The 20074-nt window shown below is 38.9% G+C and overlaps 1 protein-coding gene across 1 annotated transcript in view; it reads left to right on the top strand.

The window, feature by feature from the left end:
* CNTN4 (contactin 4) overlaps nt 1-20074 on the top strand; it is a 1007382-nt gene that overhangs the window by 789391 nt on the left and 197917 nt on the right. The window contains exon 8 of the mRNA XM_081528227.1: nt 5941-6138. Coding sequence (XP_081384353.1) covers nt 5941-6138 — 198 coding nt within the window. The remainder of the gene's footprint in view (nt 1-5940; nt 6139-20074) is intronic.

Genomic DNA, 20074 nt, shown 5'->3' with positions numbered 1-20074 from the left:
TATATTACTATTGCAATTTTGGAAACTTATTATGACTTTAATTCAACATTTTGTTGTTTTCTATTGTTTAATGTAACTTAATGGCCTTCCTGAGAACAGAAGTAATAGAGCTAATAATTTTTATATTATACTTACTGTTTCTTGAGTTGAAATTGCATTAGTTCAGCATTTCCAAACTTCTATTTTGTGATGTATAAAAGATGTTTTAGAAAGGAATTGGGAGGCACTTCTACATAAAGTAACTTTGTGTGACTTAAGTAGTCTCTAAGAAATTTGAGGCACATTGGTATGTTAAAAGTCTCTTGCAGGTCCTGAAAGGAGAAATTGTTAAATCTATTAAACTTTATTTAATCCCATTCTTCTCAAAGTCTTCTGGTCACATAAACTTTTTAAATTTGAGATAGGTAGTGGGTAGAGAACTTCTATTCTATTCTATTCCTGCAGAATATGTTTATGGTTGCTTGTGTTTCCTGATAAAGTAATAACTCACAAAAGCAGTGAAACTAAAATTCTTATAATCAAACAGCATGATAAGTGAGTTTTGTTCTTATTTTTACTTTAAAAATGATTAACTTTCAATGATTCAGATGTGCTTATGACTCAGAGGACTTTCGAGTAACTTGAACCTCACTACATGCCTGTATCACATTTATGATTATCCCCATTTGCTGGATTAAGTTGAAACTAAGTAAGAGTGTTTCACAGCCTTGTCTAACTCAATGAAACTAAGCCACGCCATGTGGGGCCACCCAAGACGAACGGTAAGTTGGAAGATGTCAAACAGGAGATGACAAGAGTGAACATCAACATTCTAGGAATCAGTGAACTAAGATGGACTGGAATGGGTGAATTTAACTCAGATGACCATTATATCTACTACTGTGGGCAGGAATCCCTTAGAAGAAATGGAATGGCCATCATAGTCAACAAAAAAGTTGAAAATGCAGTGCTTGGATGCAATCTCAAAAGCGACAGAATGATCTCTGTTTGTTTTCAAGGCAAACCATTCAATATCACAGTAATCCAAGTCTATGCCCTGACCAGTAATGCCAAAGAAGCTGCAGTTGAACAGTTCTATGAAGACCTACAAGACCTTCTAGAACTAACACCCAAAAAATATGTCCTTTTCATCATAGGGTACTGGAATGCAAAAGTAAGAAGTCAAGAAATACCTGGAGTAACAGCCAAATTTGGCCTTGGAGTACAGAATGAAGCAGGACAAAGGCTAATAGAGTTCTGCCAAGAGAACACACTGGTCATAGCAAACACCCTCTTCCAACAACACAAGAGAAGACCCTACACATGGACATCACCAGATGGTCAACACCGAAATCAGATTGATTATATTCTTTGCAGGCAAAGATGGAGAAGCTCTGTACAGTCATCAAAAACAAGACTAGGAGCAGACTGTGGCTCAGATCATCAACTCCTTATTGCCAAATTCATAGTGAAATTGAAGAAAGTGAAGAAAACCACTAGACCATTCAGGTATGACCTAAATCAAATCCCTTATGACTATACAGTGATGACAGAAATGAGAAATAGATTTAAAGAACTAGATCTGATAGACAGAATACCTGATGAACTATGGATGGAGGTTCGTGACATTGTACAGTAGACAGGAATCAAGACCATCCCCAAGAAAAAGAAATGCAAAAAAGCAAAATGGCTGTCTGAGGAGGGCTTACAAATAGCTGTGAAAAGAAGAGAAGCGAAAAGCAAAGGAGAAAAGGAAAGATATACCTATTTGAAAGCAGAGTTCCAAAGAATAGAAAGGAGAAATAAGAAAGCCTTCTTCAGCGATCAATGCAAAGAAATAGAGGAAAACAACAGAACGGGAAAGACTAGAGATCTTTTCAAGAAAATTAGAGATACCAAGGGAACATTTCATGCAAAGATGGGCTCAGTAAAGGACAGAAATGGTAGGGACCTAACAGAAGCAGAAGATATTAAGAAGAGGTGGCAAGAATACACAGAAGAATTGTACAAAAATGTTCTTCATGACCTAGATGATCGCTCACCTAGAGCCAGGCATCCTGGAATGTGAAGTCAAGTGTACCTTAGGAAGCATCACTACTAACAAAGCTAGTGGTGGTGATGGAGTTTCAGTTGAGCCATTTCAAATCCTAAAAGTTGACGATTTGAAAGTGCTGCACTTAATATGCCAGCCAATTTGGAAAACTCAGCAGTGGCCACAGGACTGGAAAGGGTCAGTTTTCATTCCAATCCCAAAGAAAGGCAATGGCAAACAATGCTCAAACTACAGCACAATTGCACTCATCTCACACGCTAGTAAAGTAATGCTTAAAATTTTCCAAGCCAGGCTTCAGCAATACGTGAACCATGAACTTCCAGATGTTCAAGCTGGTTTTAGAAAAGGCAGAGCAACCAGAGATCAAATTGTCAACATCCGATGGATCATCGAAAAAGCAAGAGACTACCAGAAAAACATCTATTCCTGCTTCATTAACTATGCCAAAGCCTTTGACTGTGTGGATCACAATATACTGTGGAAAATTCTGAAAGAGATGGGAATACCAGACCACCTGACCTGCCTCTTGAGAAACCTGTATGCAGGTCAAGAAGCAACAGTTAGAACTGGACATGGAACAACAGACTGGTTCCAAATAGGAAAAGGAGTATGTCAAGGCTGTATATTGTCACCTTGCTTATTTAACTTATATGCAGAGTACATCATGAGAAATGCTGGGCTGGATGAAGCACAAGCTGGAATCAAGATTGCTGGGAGAAATATCAATAACCTCAGATATGCAGATGACACCACCATTATGACAGAAAGTGAAGAAGAACTAAAGAGCCTCTTGATGAAAGTGAAAGAGGAGAGTGAAAAAGTTGGCTTAAAATTCAACATTCAGAAAACTAAGATCATGGCATCTGGTCCCATCACTTCATGGGAAATAGATGGAGAAACAGTGGAAACAGTGGCTGACTTTATTTTTTGGGGCTCCAAAATCACTGCAGATGGTGATTGCAGCAATGAAATTAAAAGACACTTACTTCTTGGAGGGAAAGTTATGACCAAACTAGATACCATATTAAAAAGCAGAGGCATTCCTTTGTCAACAAAGATCCATCTAGTCAAGGCTATGGTTTTTCCAGTGGTCATGTATGGATGTAAGAGTTGGAATATAAAGAAAGCTTAGCACCGAAGAATTTATGCTTTTGAACTGTAGTGTTGGACAAGATTCTTGAGAGTCCCTTGGACTGCAAGAAGATCCGGCCAGTCCATCCTACAGGAGATCAGTCCTGGGTGTTCACTGGAAGGACTGATGTTGAAGCTGAAACTGCAATACTCTGGCCACCTCATGCGAAGAGCTGACTCATCGGAAAAGACCCTGATGGTGAGAAGGATTGGGGGCAGGAGGAGAAGGGGATGACAGAGGATGAGATGGCTGGATGGCATCACCAACTCGATGAACGTGAATTTGGGTGGACTTCGGGAATTGGTGATGGACAGGGAGGCGTGGCATGCTGCGATTCATGGGGTCGCAAAGAGTTGAACACGACTGAGCGACTGAACTGAACTGAACTAAAATAAATGGCTTTAAATGGCTTTAAATTAATGGTTTAAATGGCTTTCTTTATGGAATACAGTTTTGAATTTTGGTCTTCTGGTCTTGTTTTTTATTTTATTCCAATTAGGAAAATAACAAAGTGGATGTCTTTCATCCTGGTATCCATGGTTCCTGCAACTTCCTAGTTGCTGAGCTATGCATCCTCTACAAAATTCAGAAAGTTTTGTGGCACTATCCAGTAACAGTAGTTTTAAAAATTGTCTTCAGAAAAAAAAAAAATATGTATATATATATATATATATGTATAGTTTATATACTTGAGTATAACTCTCCTTGGAGAGATATGGGTTGATTAATATTTTATTGGTAAATTACTTTCTAACTTATACCTTGTGACTTTGGATATGTTAATTTATTCCTAAAACTCTCTTATACTTGATTACAGGATAGGCAATGTTCTCTTCACATGAAAAGACTCATGTGAGAATATTTTTGAGAGATTTGGTGATTACTTACATTGCCTGAAACTCACATGCCAAACTGAGAGAGGGGTACATTGCACTGCGCTGTTTGTTGAATCTCCTGTTTTTGTGGCAAAATTTCTGCATTACATTGTATTTCTTCACAACCTATTAGAGGGGCTTTTCGTCCCCCCAAATTGTAGTTTCTTGAGAAAGTAACTAGCTTGCTGGGAAGAGCTGGCTTATTTACACTGAGTATCCTCTTGACATCAGCATGGGGTTGCTTATAATTATATGCATATGCGTAAATAAAATGATTATCTATTCTCATATAAACATAATTATATCTCTCTAAAATAATGCATGCAGAAATGTTATAATCCAGCGATAAAGGGAAAGCAATCTACATGACCCCCTCCTTTGTGTGTAAACAGTGGATCATTAAGATGGAATATGTTCCCTGTCGCACATTCAGTTATTGAGGTCAATTACAACTGAGGACTCATTGAAGTGTTAAACAACAAAGTGCCTTTTCCAATAATTAGCATTCTGTGTACGAAGCTGAAGTGACCTTTCTGCCATTTTCCAAGGACAATCCATGCATTTAGAATTTATCCCAGGATCATATTGAAGAGCAGCACACAAGAACTCAGTCAACTAGTTTGGAAACCACAGGCTCCCTTTGCATCTAGTTGCTCCCCATCCTGCCTAAAATAACTTGAGAAAATAAAACAGGGCATGTTGGCTAATCAGTGCCCATGGCTGCTATATCGCTTCTCCAGCTTTGAACAAATCTGAAGATCACACTTTAAAGAGAGGAATCATGAAATGCCTGGAGCTAAAGAAGTTTGATTTCCTCAGAGCACAATAGTTCACTGCAGCAAATCATTTAAACTTGCTGTCACTTAGATTTCTTTTCTGAAATTGAAAGCATGGGTTAATGTGCTCATTCACAAAATATTCACCTAATTCTCCAGAAAAATGAGAATTTTCAAAGGAACATTTTCAAGTATGACTGCCTATTACACTCCTCCCATTGGCATTCTGGGATGGATAAGTATTTGTGAAAAGTTTGCTCTTTGATGGCTACTTTATACGAATGTAATAATTTTTTCAGCTAAATTTTTTAACACATTATTGATCAGGGGATTGTTTCAGACTAATGCCTATGGCTGTAATACATTTCCAGTCAATAATGTGTTAAAAATGCAGATTTGCATTTGTGGGACCAGCCAACTAATCATTGTATTATATTTAATGAGTATTTGCTACAATATTAAATCACCATCTCACTGAAATAATGGGAAAAGAATTCAACATCACAAGTGAAAAAGGAGTAAGAATATGCATCAATAGTAAGAGGCACTGGGAAAAGACTGGATTGAGAATCAGGAATTATTCTGTCTCTATCTGTGGCTGAGTTTAGATTAGTCAGTCTGATCCTCTGTGTCAGAATTTCTCAGTTAATGGAAAACTATAAAATATACTGGAAACCATAAAGTACAGTATAAGTATGTTGCACCATAATATACTATTATGATTATTGCATGTAAGATGAAAGGAGTGATATAAGTAGTTTCCAGGATATATCAAGATAGTAGACTCTCTGTGTCTGTAGTTTGGGCATTAGCTCTGTAAGGATTATATGGTGCTTAGCCATGCTTAGCGAACTATAATGCTTATTCCCTGATTTAAAGAGACTGGACTTCTCCATCAGTGATCAGTGTACCTTCTGGTTCTATAGAAATAAAATCTTATTGGCTGATGGTAGGAAGACTGGTAAAATGCTTTAGGGGACTGTTATTACTTCCTGTTGATATTTAGCAGGCTGAAAAAGAATCATTGGGCAACAGCATGAATTTTTAACTTGACCAGTTCTTTAATGAATACAGTAAAGTTCTTATAAAAGACATGTTTGTGACAGTGATTCCTTTTGCTTTCAGAGCTCAGCTATGCGTGGATTTTCAATGAATACCCCTCCTATCAGGACAATCGCCGCTTCGTTTCTCAAGAGACTGGGAATCTATATATTGCCAAAGTAGAAAAATCAGATGTTGGAAATTATACTTGCGTGGTTACAAATACAGTGACAAACCAAAAAGTCCTGGGACCACCCACACCACTGATATTGAGAAATGATGGTGAGTTTTGTAAGGGATTTTCCTAATTCTATTTTTTGTGCTCATAGGTTGAGTTTGGGAAGTTATGTTATTGGCACACAAAGCTTGACTATCTCAATTAAATTTAAGAAAAGTTGAATGCTTTTACATTCACTACCTATATTTTCTACACTTGTGTAAGAAATAAACCCATGAATCCATTTTGCAAGACTTACTAGAAATATAATTTCTAATTTCAGCCTCAGTGCAACATGAATTTAGTTGAGTAACAAAGAAGTCTGTTTCTTCACATTTAAATTGTGTACACAGACAAAATGAAGAAGATTGACCAGTGAGCTCATCAGTCAGCTCTATGTAATTTAGTTTTCAGTGTCCAGAAAGAAGTTTTAAGTTATCCAAATAATTTCTGGGTGTATGGTGTTGAAGACACAGTTCCAGCCACAGTGAAATGCAGAAATGTCAAGTCTTATTGGAGATAGTTTTATGTTCCCACATTTTTGTGAGAATATTTCAAGAAAATAGATGAATTTCACCTTACTTACTCAGATGGATGACATGACAGAGTACGGTGATTCATCATGTGCTTTTTGAAGACAATCTTACCAATTTGTATGCCAGACTTTAACAACATCATGCCTTTTCCCCACTGTGAGTCTTTTTATGTATTCTGTTCCCTCTTCTTGAAATACTCTTCATTCTCTTGGTCCCTTGACTAACTTACACTGATCCTTGCAGCATCTTCAAATATATTGCTTTCTCCAGGAGATCATCTCTGTCTCACCTGCTCCACCCAACTGTGCTGTATCAGGCGCCTTCTCAAATCAACTCTGCAGAGAAAGTCTGAGCATCCTTAAAGCATAGACCAAATTGTGGAATCTGGGGGCAAATAATACAGATTTCAGTCATTCAATTACTTTTTCATGTGTCTAACATACGTTTATTTAGCACTTGCTATGTGACAGCACTACTCTGGGAACCAGTAAACAAAAACCAAAAACCCCTCCTCGTGGCATTTACATTCTGCAAAGGATTTAGGTAAAAACAAACAAATAAACCTAAACAAAATGCCAAATGGAGTTATTTTAGATAGTAGTAAATAAAGGAGTATGCTGACACAGAGACTCTGTGGGAGCGGAATGATTAATTTTGATAGGGTTGTCATGCAAAACCTTTCTGAGGGGGTGACATGAACTGGTGCCTGAATGATAAGAAGTCAGTCCTGTGAAGGTCAGAGGGAGGAGCTTTCGAGACTGAGTTAACATCATGTGCAAAGGCCCTGAGGCCTAGAAATAAAATTACTGGCATGTTCAGAGAGCAAAGAGAATATGACCCTCATGGAGCATAATGACCAGTGTAGAGGGTGGTTTGAGTTGATGTTGGAGACTGGATTTTATTTCAAGTGCAGTGAGAAGCCAGTAGAGGATTTTATGTAACAGAGATACGTTGTTTTTTTTTTTTTTAAAGATTGCTTAGCTACTGTGTGGCAAGTGGACTTTTAAAAAAGCAAGAGTCAAAACTGAAAGTCCACTTAAAGACTGTTGCTGTAATTCAGTCAGTCACCAATGGCAGCTTGAATTAGTGGGTGGCTGTGGAGAGAAGAGAAGGTTGTAGATACAGGACATCATTTGCAGGTAGAGCTGCCAGGACTTGCTAATACCTGGGATGTGGGAGATGGTGGAAGAGAAAATCAAGGATGACACATGGGTTTCTAGCATGGCAGTTGGGTGGATGGAAATGCCATTTACTGAAATGGTTTTGCTGAACAGGTTTATAAGGGACCAATTCAGAATTACTTTAATCTTTATTATGAAGCATGACTTCTCCCCTGACAAAAGAAATAATTGTTTATTTGGTGCTTCTTAGTCTCTCTATCGTAATATTCCATCTCTCTATCATAATATGCATTTGGTCTATTCATATTTACTTTTCAGCCTGCCTTCCCCCACCCACCTGATGCTATGTGATCAAACTCACACCACGGCTTTCATCTGGTTTGGTGTAAGGGCCCAGCACAGTGCTTGCCATGGCAAATGTTAAATGGATATGTTGCATTAAACTGAGTTATATTAACTAAAACTGAAAAATCTCATCAGTTTAACAAGAAAAATAAGCAAGGGATCTATTCTTTCAGAAGCTATCAGTGCTGTCTCTCTGGACCTAAGGATAAAAATTCTGTTTCAACATATGTGTTTCAGGGACATTTTGTACAAAATTATTTAAAAATATAGCCCCTCTGGCCTTTGCCCATAATAAACTTATGTCAAAATGTCTGTTCAGTCTGTTCAGTTCAGTTGGTATGTCAAGGGGACAATATAATCGAATATTGACTCTGATGCACTAAGACACAGCCCAGGAGAAGCATCATCCAGAGTAGCTGCTTCAGAAAGAAGGAACAGACGTTCAGGAACACAGGAAGTCCTCAGCCTGGCCAAACACTGCCTTCTGCTTATCTTTTGGATTTATCTTGACTTGCCTAGTATATCTTCATAGAGATGACAAATTTTTTTATGAGAATATTTTATCACAAAATGAACAGGCTAAGGATCTCATTCTTCAGCAATTAATGCCCATTCATTCCTAATTTCCATGAGAGTTGTTGGTGAAAATTCATAGTATATCTTTCCCATTTAGGCAGCAGTACATAAAATGGATACTCAAACTGCATTACTGGGCTCAAAATAGATAATTTCATTACCTCTTTTCTGGAGGTAAGAGAAAAGGGGAAATATAAATCAAGAAAAGATTGCAAAATAAAAATGGCATTCTTGTGAAAATATATGCTATGAGAGTAAAATCAATGAAATTATCATTTTGTGCAGTCTGGTAGTTAGTGACTGTATATTAGACTGGCAAGCACAAGGTAAGTATGGAGTTTGTACAAGCATCTTGGTAATTGAAGCTCACTCAGAATTTCATATCCTCCTTCTGTCTCTGAAATATGAATAAGCAAGGCAAGGGAGCTTGTTGCCTGCACTGCACTAATTGACATGGCTGACCATTTCCCTGACGGAGTGCAGATGTAGACAAATGTAGCTTAAAGAACTAGATATCCTCAATATTCAGGTTTGTTTGTTTGTTTGTTTTCCTGGAGTTTCAGCTAAGCAATCTAGACTGGGCTTGTTTCCAGTCCCAAAGGTTACAGTGAGTCAGAAAAAAGTGAACAGTGGACAACTACTGTCGACCCACGTTCCAGTTGGAAATCAAGGGTGATGTGTCCCATGTTGATCCCACTAACCCTCTTTAGGTCCTAACCCCTAATACACGGAGGTTCTGCAAGGGTTTTGTACTTGCTGTTCCTTTTTCCTCAACTCTGCACATGCCTCACGCCTTCCTACATCTCAGATCAATGACTGACATGGAGAGCAGGGTGGTGTGGAGGTAAGCCAGGTTCCCTGAGTGGAATCCAGCCCCACCGTTCATCAGGGATGTGACCTTGACCATCCCTTGAACAACCTCACTGTGCTGTGTTGTCATCAGTCAAATGAGGATAGCAGTACCTACCTCAGAGCTCACTCTGCGTGTGAAATTATGTGTGAAGTGCTTTGAACAGTGACAAAACAGCAGTACGGCGTCAAGAACTTCCCTGAGATATGCTCCACGAGTTATACTTTTAAAAACCAGACTGTACAGAGCAAGTGGATAGCATTATCCTTGTTTTAGAAATGCGGATAATGAGAAAACCGAAATCCAACTCTCCATAATGCTAACAGTCATAAACTTTAAAGCAGTCAACAGTTAGTAGTAAAATGTTCAGTTCTTAATTTTTTTCTTTCTGCTTCTCTGTGTTTTCTCATTTTTCTGCAGTGAATAGAAACCTTTCAAATTTTTTTTTTAATGTTTGATGAAATGGATAACTACAGTTTATTGGGCCTAAAAGGCACTTAGAGATCTCCCAATTTATTCTTATTCTGCCAGAAAGAAGGAACCTGAGGATGAGAGAAATAAGTCAAAACAGCAGTGGGATCAAACTCTTGGCCCCCGATCACTATGCTATTTAATTGAGGTTCAGAAAAGCTTTTTGGGTCTCTAGATTCACCTATGTATGTTATGATTTTTGAAATTTTTATTTTGGAAATCCAAAATAACTGTATGTTATGTGTAGTGTTCATCTCCAGACAGTAGTGTAAAACTGAGAGCTAGACAAATGTGAGAGAATTTTATATCAGAGTTTTTATTTATTTATCTAGGTATTTTAAAATTTGCTTGAAACAATAATATAACCTGTCATACAGGAGAGGGCACCTGTTGCTTGGGTACCATGAAAGAAAAATATTTCATCGAGAAAAATAGATCATAATTATTTTTACCAGAGATACTAAACTAGTCCATGCATCAATATTAGCCTAACTGCTAGTTATTAATGACCATGAGTTTGCTCTCTCATGTGTTTCCTACACAGATTTCAAAGAATTGTACATCTTATTTCCATAAACAAAGGTAATGGGCTACCCATACCATAGCAGCATAACTATGAAAGAAATCATAGATTTATATGATAATCATAATAGCTATTTTTTTCTGTCTTTAGTCATTACCCCTAACTTGCTCTAAAATGGCTAAAGATGGGGGGGGGGAAACTAGCAGAGATTTAGGACAGTCTTGGGAAAATGAGATCATGTCTGTGAGGTTGTTTATGTACTTGACATGCACAGGTACGTAACTGAGCATGAAAATTTACTTTATGGCCCTTGCCTTTTTTCTGTGTTTCCCTTGAGACCAGCTAGCGATTGGTTTGGCGATTCCTTATTTTGCTTATTAGAACCAAGGCAAATGTTGAACAGTTTACACCCAGTGTGTATCTGATGGATCCTTGCTTTGCACATTGTTTGTTGAATGTTTTTGAATATTATCCCTAATTAGAACTCTCAATAGAAGAGCTGCTAGGGAATAGGAAACACTGAATTTTTCCTATCTTATAATTTCAAATTCACTCTCTGTGTCTCTTTCTTTCCCTTCTCCTTTCCCATATTTATGTACATTGATAAACTTATGCATGTAGGATGTGTGTGTAGAAATATACATGTGTTTATATACACAAAACATATTGTCTTTTGAAGTTAAAATTAAACCATTTTTTGAATGTTATTATGCTTCACTTTAAATTTAAATTATTAAAAATTTGTGTTTTCAATATAACCAAAATAGCTGACCATATTTTTCTAAGCCCTGACCCATTTCCCCAAGCTTTATATAATTTACCCACGAAAAGTTTGCATTCAAAGCAAAGTTTTGAATCCTTCAGCACTGAAGTATTTATTGTTTTCAGTGTACATCAAATTTTAACCTCTTGGACAGGAGACCAGCTGATAACCCCAGCAGCCTAGAGTTTCAGAGCAGCCTGAGGTAGGACAGAAATAGATGTGCTGAACATAGGATTAAGAGTGCCCATGATTGATGCCAACCAGCTTTGTCTTGTTTGTTGTGGTGTCACTTGGGATGCAGGGAAAGAAGTGTAGCACTAAAAATCAAGAAGGAAAACAGCCATAGGATTCTGGGGTGTGCTCCCAGATCTGCCACTGACTTGCATGAGACAAAACCTGTCACCTCGTTTGTCCTCAGTATTCTTAGCTATAAAAATGAGTGATTTGTAATAAGTTATGTCTAAGCGTTCTTTTGCATTATCATCTGAGATTCCAGTCACAACTTTTACCTTACTTTATTCCAGTCTCAGCATTTGCACAGGCCACATGATATCAAACACAGCTCAATACACAGATGCTGTTCATTGGATTAGATTTCTTCCTAGCACTAACAATGAATCCTAGTACAAAACTAGGTGCATTCACTTTTTCAGGCCATCACGGACCATTTTGTGAACCTTGACCTCAATGACCATTAGATCTCCTAGTGACTCAGAAGACTACATTTGCTTCAAATTGCCAGATTTAAGATCAATGACTGAAAAGTGTGAAAGAGAAAACTAGAATATTCCAGAGCATTCTGGGTTATCTGTGTAGTGTAATGTATTCTTCATTATGATACTACCATCTGTTCATAGTAAACTTTCCTAATATTGCCCCAAATTGGGTTAGATCCTCAAGTGAACATTAACAGACATGATGTTGTCTTCTTGAATAGATCTGCTTCAATTTTAGGCCATTTAATTAGCCTAGCTGTCAGATTAAAAAAACTAGTCATTAAGAGGATCATTTTTTTGATTGCAAACTTGATCTACAACACTTTTTGATGACTTAACCTTTAGACTGAGAAGGACAAATCTTCTGCCTGGGAACAAGCAGAGATGTGTCCTTGACTTGCACAAGATTTTTATATTACCTAAGATCCTCAAACACATTTCTTTATTTAACTCTCATTTCTAATTACATCTTTTCTGTAGTATTGTCACAGCAATCATATCTTGCATTTAATTCTCTGACAATACCACATTTGAGGATCATTGGGTGTAAAACATGTTTTGTGAGAAAAACATCTAAATGACTAAAGGATGTGAGATATTTTGCTAAACTGCCACTGCTAATCTGATTTAATAGTGTCTTAATGGTTGGAATATTTTGAAGCCTTGACAAACTTCAGAACTTTGAGTCAGCTCTAAACCTCGGGTGTAGTCAGATTCATTACAGGTCCATGGGGCCAAAGCTTGTGGATGGTCACTTCACTAGTCAGTTAGAAAGCATCTGTTAAGTACCCATTGTGTGTTTGACACTATAAAATAAAAAGATGTGGTCAGGGCCCCTGGGAGTCTACTGTCTTAGACAACTACAAATTCATGAAAGGTCTAAAGTTTCATTCTTATTGGAATTATTGAATTGAGTTCCAGGAAACACATTTATAGATAGGGATTTCAAATGAAGGAGGACAGGAGAGATGTCCAGCCTAGAATAGAGATGACCTGGGCATTCATTTGATGATGCCTTTGACCAAGAAACATTGACATTTTAGGAATCAGTGAACTAAAATGGACTGCAATGGGTGAATTAACTCAGATGACCGTTATATCTACTACTGAGAGCAAGATCCCTTACGAGAAATGGAGTAGTCCTCATAGTCAACGAAAGAATCTGAAATGCAGTACTTGGGTGCAATCTCAAAAGCGACAGAATGATCTCTATTCGTTTCCAAGGCAAACCATTCAATATCACAGTAATCCAAGTCTATGCCCCAACCAGTCATGCTGAAGAAGCTGAAGTCGAATAGTTCTATGAAGACCTACAAGACCTTCTAGAACTAACACCCAAAAAGGATGTCCTTTTCATTATAGGGGGCTGGAATGCAAAAGTAGAAAATCAAGAGATACCTGGAGTAAAAGGTAAGTTTGGCCTTGGAGTACACAATGAAGCAAGGCAAAGGTTAACAGAATTTTGCCAAGAGAACGCACTGGTCATAGCAAACACCCTCTTCCAACAACACAAGAGAAGAATCTACACATGGACATCACCAGATGGTCAATACCAAAATCAGATTGATTATATTCTTTGCAGCCAAAGATGGAGAAGCTCTATACAGTCAGCAAAAACAAGACCAGGAGCTGACTGTGGTTCAGATCATGAACTCCTTATTGCAAAACTCATACTTAAATTGAAGAAAGTGGGGAAAAACCATTAGACCATTCAGGTACGACCTAAATCAAATCCCTTATGATTATACAGTGGGAGTGACAAACAGATTCAAGACATTAGATCTGATAGACAGAGTGCCTGAAGAACTATGGACGGAGGTTCGTGACATTGTACAGGAGGCAGTGATCAAGACCATCTACAAGAAAAAGAAATGCAAAAAGGCCAAATGGTTGTCTGAGGAGACCTTACAAATAACTGTGAAAAGAGGAGAAGCAAAAAGCAAAGGAGAAAAGGAAAGATATACCCATTTGAATGCAGAGTTCCAAAGAATAGAAAGGAGAGATAAGAAAGCCTCCCTCAGTGATCAGTGCAAAGAAATAGAGGAAAACAATAGAATGGGAAAGACTAGAGATCTCTTCAAGAAAATTAGAGATACCAAGGGAACATTTCATGCAAAGATGGGCATAATAAAGAACAGAAATGGTATGGACCTAACAGAAGCAGAAGATATTAAGAAGAGGTGGCAAGAATACACAGAAGAACTATACAAGAAAGATCTTCATGACCCAGATAACCACAATGGTGTAATCACTCACCTAGAGCCAGACATCCTGGAATATGAAGTCAAGTGGGCCTCGGGAAGCATCACTACAAACAAAGCTAATGAAGGTGATAGAATTCCAGTTGAGCAATTTAAAACCCTAAAAATAATGCTATAAAAGTGCTGCACTCAATATGCCAACAAATTTGGAAAGCTCAGCAGTGGCCACAGGACTGGAAAAGGTCAGTTTTCATTCCAATCCCAAAGAAAGGCAATGCCAAAAATGTTCAAATTACCACACAATTGCACTCATTTCACACACTAGCAAAGTAATGCTCAAAATTCTCCAAGCCAGGCTTCAACAGTACATGAACCAGGAGCTACCAGGTGTTCAAGCTGGATTTAGAAAAGGCAGAGGAACCACAGATCAAATTGCCAACATCTAGCAAATTTGGAAAACTCAGCAGTGGCCACAGGACTGGAAAAGGTCAGTTTTCGTTCCAATCCCAAAGAAAGGCAATGCCAAAGAATGCTCAAACTACCGCACAATTGCACTCATCTCACATGGTAGTAAAGCAATGCTCAAAATTCTCCAAGCCAGGCTTCAGCAATACGTGAACCGTGAACTTCCAGATTTTCAAGCTGGTTTTAGAAAAGGCAGAGGAACCAGAGATCAAATTGCCAACATCTGCTGGATCATCAAAAAAGCGAGAGTTGCAGAAAAAACATCTATTTCTGCTTTATTGACTATGCCAAAGCCTTTGACTGTGTGGATCACAATAAACTGTGGACAATTCTGAAAGAGATGGGAATACCAGACCATCTGACCTGTCTCTTGAGAAACATGTATGCAGGTCAGGAAGCAACAGTTCGAACTGGACATGGAACAACAGACTGGTTCCAAATAGGAAAAGGAGTACGTCAAGGCTGTATATTGTCACCCTGCTTATTTAACGTATATGCAGAGTACATCATGAGAAACACTGGGCTGGAAGAAACACAAGCTGGAATCAAGATTGCCGGGAGAAATATCAATAACCTCAGATATGCAGATAACAACACCCTTATGGCAGAAAGTGAAGAAGAACTAAAGAGCCTCTTGATGAAGATGAGAGAGGAGAGTGAAAAAGTTGGCTTAAAGTTCAACATTCAGAAAACTAAGATCATGGCATCTGGTCCCATCACTTCATGGGAAATAGATGGGGAAACAGTGGAAACTATGTCAGACTTTATTTTTTGAGGCTCCAAAATCACTGCTGATGGTGATTGAAGCCATGAAATTAGCAGACGCTTGCTCCTTGGAAAAAATGGTATGACCAACCTAGACAGCATATTAAAAAGCAGAGACATTACTTTGCCGACAAAGGTCCATCTAGTCAAAGCTGTGGTTTTTCCAGTAGTCATGTATCGGTGTGAGAGTTGGGCCATAAAGAAAGCTGAGCACTGAAGAATTGATGCTTTTGAACTGTGGTGTTGGAGAAGACTCTTGAGAGTCCCTTGGACCGCAAGGAGATCCAACGAGTCCATCCTAAAGGAAATCAGTCCTGAATATTCATTGGAAGGACTGATGCTGAAGCTGAAACTCCAATACTTTGGCCGCCCGATGTGAAGAACTGACTGACTGGAAAAGACCCTGATGCTGGGAAAGATTGAAGGCGGAAGGAGAAGGGGACGACAGAGAATGATATGGTTGGATGGCAGCACTGACTTGATGGACATGTGTTTGAGTAAGCTCTGGGAGTTGGTGATGGACAGGGAAGCCTGGCGTGCTACAGTTCATGGAGTTGCAAATAGTTGGACATGACTGCGTGACTGAACTGAACCGAACTTAACCAAGAAATCTTCATTGAGTGCCAGTTTTATACTTGTCACTAGGGATGCAAAAGTCTTTCTATGTCCTCTTAGATGGTGTTCTGGCTTAGGAGCCTAATTACATACTGAGGCAGGAATGGGGCCAGTTTGGGGAGGATGGAGAATTAAGGCAGGATTATTTAAGGTTGAGAATTCTGATCAGACCTGTTGAGGACCAGTGAAGGTACCATGTGATTATGCATATAATCAAGATCTGCATGTAAGGAAGCCTGGCTTGGTCTTGGAAATCAGCTCAAGCTTCCATCTAACAGGGAGGATAAGAATTCCAAGAAGTGGACACAGTATTTGCTTAAACCATGAGTTGGCAAGCTTCCTCCTCTAGGCAGATCTTGTCCGTGGCCTGCTTTTGTAAATAAAGTTTAACATTTTTCTCCATAGAAATGTTAGGTATTTTTACTTAACTCCTAGATTATCTGTAATTTGTGTTACTATTGTTAATGATATCTTATTTTTAATCACATTCTCTATTTTATTTGTAAGTGATTGAGCTTGGCAAATTTGGTGAAATCTTGTTAGTTCTATAATTTGTTAATTCTGTTGACTGTCTCAAACTTTGCTATCTTCCCCATTTCTTCTAAGCCCTGTACCTAGCCAACCCTTAGTTCATGGGCTACACACGACCCACCACCATTTTTGTAAATAAAATCTTACTGGAATATAGCCATGTCTATTTGTTTACAAATTGTCTATGGATACTTTCTAGCTACATGGAAGAGTTGAATCAGAGATTGCGTGTCTCACAAAACCTAAATAAAATCCTTGCTGTCTCTTTGTACAAATTATTATTAACTTTGCCAATCTCTGACCACACGATAATATCTTTAAATACTCAAAGACTGTCCATCAAGACTTGTTCTTTGTGGCTCCAAAGACTTGAACTAGGACCACAGTATACAAATTAGAGGGAGAGAGAGTTTAGTTCATAGTAGAAAGAACTTTTAGTAGTAAGAATATAAACATACTTCGTCACAAAAAGACAAAAATTGGCTTTCTTTCACCTAAAAGATGGTAGATTTACAATTAATTGCCCAAACTGGAACCTCTTAGCAAACTACTTCAGGACTTGTTACAAATCAGGACTGTCCCAGGCAAGCACAGATAAATAGCTACTCTGCTTTCAGAGGATCCAGCTTTCTTGAACCCAAGAATTGAACCCAGGTCTCCTGCATTGCAGGCAGATTCTTTACCATCTGAGCCACCAGGGAAGCTCTCTTGCTGCAATGGCTCAGATTATCTCTGTACTGTAACTGTTGAGAAGTAAGGAAAGAGATGCAGGTTTGAATTAGGTCAAATAGTGGGGTTTGTTTTCACCTTTCACAGGTTTCTCTTAAATATATATGTGTGTGTGTGTGTGTATGTATTTGTTTGTTTATTTATTTATGGCTATGCCTGGTCTTAGTTGCAGCTTGCAGGATCTTTAGTTGTAGCATGTAGGATCTAGTTTCCCGACCAGGTGGGCCCTCTGTATTGGGAGCATGGAGTCTTAGCCACTGGACCATGAGGGGAGTCCTTCTCAGGTTTTTGAAGTCACATTTAAACCCCTCATGTAACAAGTGATAGACAACCTTCCAGTGTCTTATTCTTCTTTTCCAGCACTGGGGAAGTTCTTGTTTGCACAATTGTTGGCTCTAACTCAGGGGAATTCAGTGATCAGGGAATGAGTACTGACGGAGATTCCGTGGACAGTCCCCTCGATCCTACAGTGTCTTCTTCAACCCAGGGCAAAACAAGGCTTTCCTGAAAGAATACAGTTCTGAACTAAGCCAAAGAAATTAGTATGCCTAATCAGATATTTCCAAATATTTTTAGAGGAATGGATTTTATATCATATGACTTAATTCCTCAAGAACAACCATGTGGGAGCTCTACATAAGACAGTCTTTTGCAGTTTTTCCTCAGTAGGAAGTCCCACTCTGTGGAAGCTGGTAAAAGTCCCTTCTGTGGTTTAATTTACAAGCATAGATTCCAGCTAAGGCAGATGTTGGCAAAATCTTATGGCACAAATTTCTACAAACTAGCCTCCTTCTGCCAAGACAGTGCTCTGCAAATTGTAGTTAAACAAGCATGGTGTGTGGCTGATTTCTCTTTTATAGTCTGCAATTTGGTGGTTATTTTGTCACATTCTGGTTCTCACAGACATCAGCATCAGCGTTAACAGTTTTTCCAGTTTTGAAAGGAGGGCAGTCATTGCCACAAGGGTTGTCTGCAGAATCCAGGCTCATGATTGGCTTTGTCACTGGTGGGATGCACTTACTTGTCATCTCCCAGTGACTAGTCCATGATGTCTGTTACCGTTTGGTCCAAAGCTTAACCCCTCATGGTTGCTGCAGAAGTTCCCTGGAAGACAGCATCAGCATCAGCTGGGAACTTGTGAGAAATGAACATTCTCAGGCCCCATGTCAGCTTACTAATTCAGACACTCGCGTCCTCCAGGTGATATAAAGGTTGCTGCTGCTGCTAAGTCACTTCAGTCGTGTCCGACTCTGTGCGACCCCATAGATGGCAGCCCACCAGGCTCCCCCGTCCCTGGGATTCTCCAGGCAAGAACACTGGAGTGGGTTGCCATTTCCTTCTCCAATGCAGGAAAGAGAAAAGTGAAAGGGAAGTCGCTCAGCTGTGTCCGACTCCCAGCGACCCCATGGACTGCAGCCTACCAGGCTCCTCCATCCATGGGATTCTCCAGGCAACACTGGTTTTGGAAAAAGCACCTAGAAATTTATAGCGTGCCTTCCTTAAAAAAATAAACATGGTTATTCCATAAACCATGGAAGGAGATGAAACCAGTCAATCCTAAAGGAAATCAGTCCTGAATATTCATTGGAAGGACTGATGCTGAAGCTGAAGCTCCAATACTTTGACCACCTGATGTGAAGAAATGACTCATTAGAAGAGACCCTGATGCTGGGAAAGGCAGGAGGAGAAGGGGACAACAGAGGTTGAGATGGTTGATTGGCATCACTAACTCAATGGACATGAGTTTGAGCAAGCTCCTGGAGTTGGTGATAGACAGGAAAGGCTGGCATGCTGCAATCCATGGGGTCGCAAAGAGTCGGGCACAACTAAGCGACTGAAGTGACTGAACTGATTCCATCAACTTTCTGAGCCAGGTGACGCTAGTGGTAAAGAACCCGGCTGCCAATGCAGGAGACATAAGAGATGTGGGTTCCATCCCTGGATCGGGAATATCCCCTAGAGGAGAACATGGCAACCCATTCCAGTAGTCTTGCCTAGAGAATTCCATGGACAGTGGAGCCTGGCAGGCTATACAGTCCATTGGGTCGCAAAGAATCAGACACAACTGAAGTGACTTAGCATATACTCGCACACACATTCCATGAACAATTAATTGTTGCCTGCATTTGCCACATTACTCTGCAAGGATTTGGAAAAGGGTAACTACAAATGTCATGAAGATAATGATCAGGTCTGTGATATGAACATTGTGCCCCCATGGTTATGGTTGGTGTTAAATAAATGTTGATTGAATTCATTAGAATGTAAATACAGCTAAGCCTCTAACTCCTGGAGACTTCCATGTATCAAATTTCAAGGGACATAGCTTTCACTGTTGTGGTGGTGGCATAGTTCTTACTCCCATGAATAGAAAACATTGACAATGCATCTTAATAAATTAAAACTTTTTTGACCTTATGTTTAAGATTGTAGATATAGATGCCTCTATTTAGAATTGAAAGCAAGAGTTTTCTCCAATGTATTGGATTGGCCAAAACATTTTTGGATTTTTCTATAAGATATTATGGGAAAAATGTGAACAATTTTTTTGGACAATCCAGTATATATTTTCAGTCAGGAGAAAGGAAATATTGCCGAGATTATATGACCTGTTGATCCTGACAACATTGTATGCACTTTAACTTCAGCTTTACCTTGGTTATGTAGACGCACTTAGACCTTTCTGTCTTCCCACCTTTCCAGATAGTTTGAAGATAGAAAAAGGATTATGAAGCAGTTTCATCAATGGCATCACTTTTTGCCTAATTATTCTATAAATCACCAGAGCAGCTGT

Source organism: Giraffa tippelskirchi, chromosome 9, assembly GCF_054371585.1.
Source record: "Giraffa tippelskirchi isolate mGirTip1 chromosome 9, T2T-mGirTip1v1.2.pri, whole genome shotgun sequence".
Lineage (NCBI taxonomy): Eukaryota > Metazoa > Chordata > Mammalia > Artiodactyla > Giraffidae > Giraffa > Giraffa tippelskirchi.
This window is presented reverse-complemented; position numbering and strand designations above follow the sequence as displayed.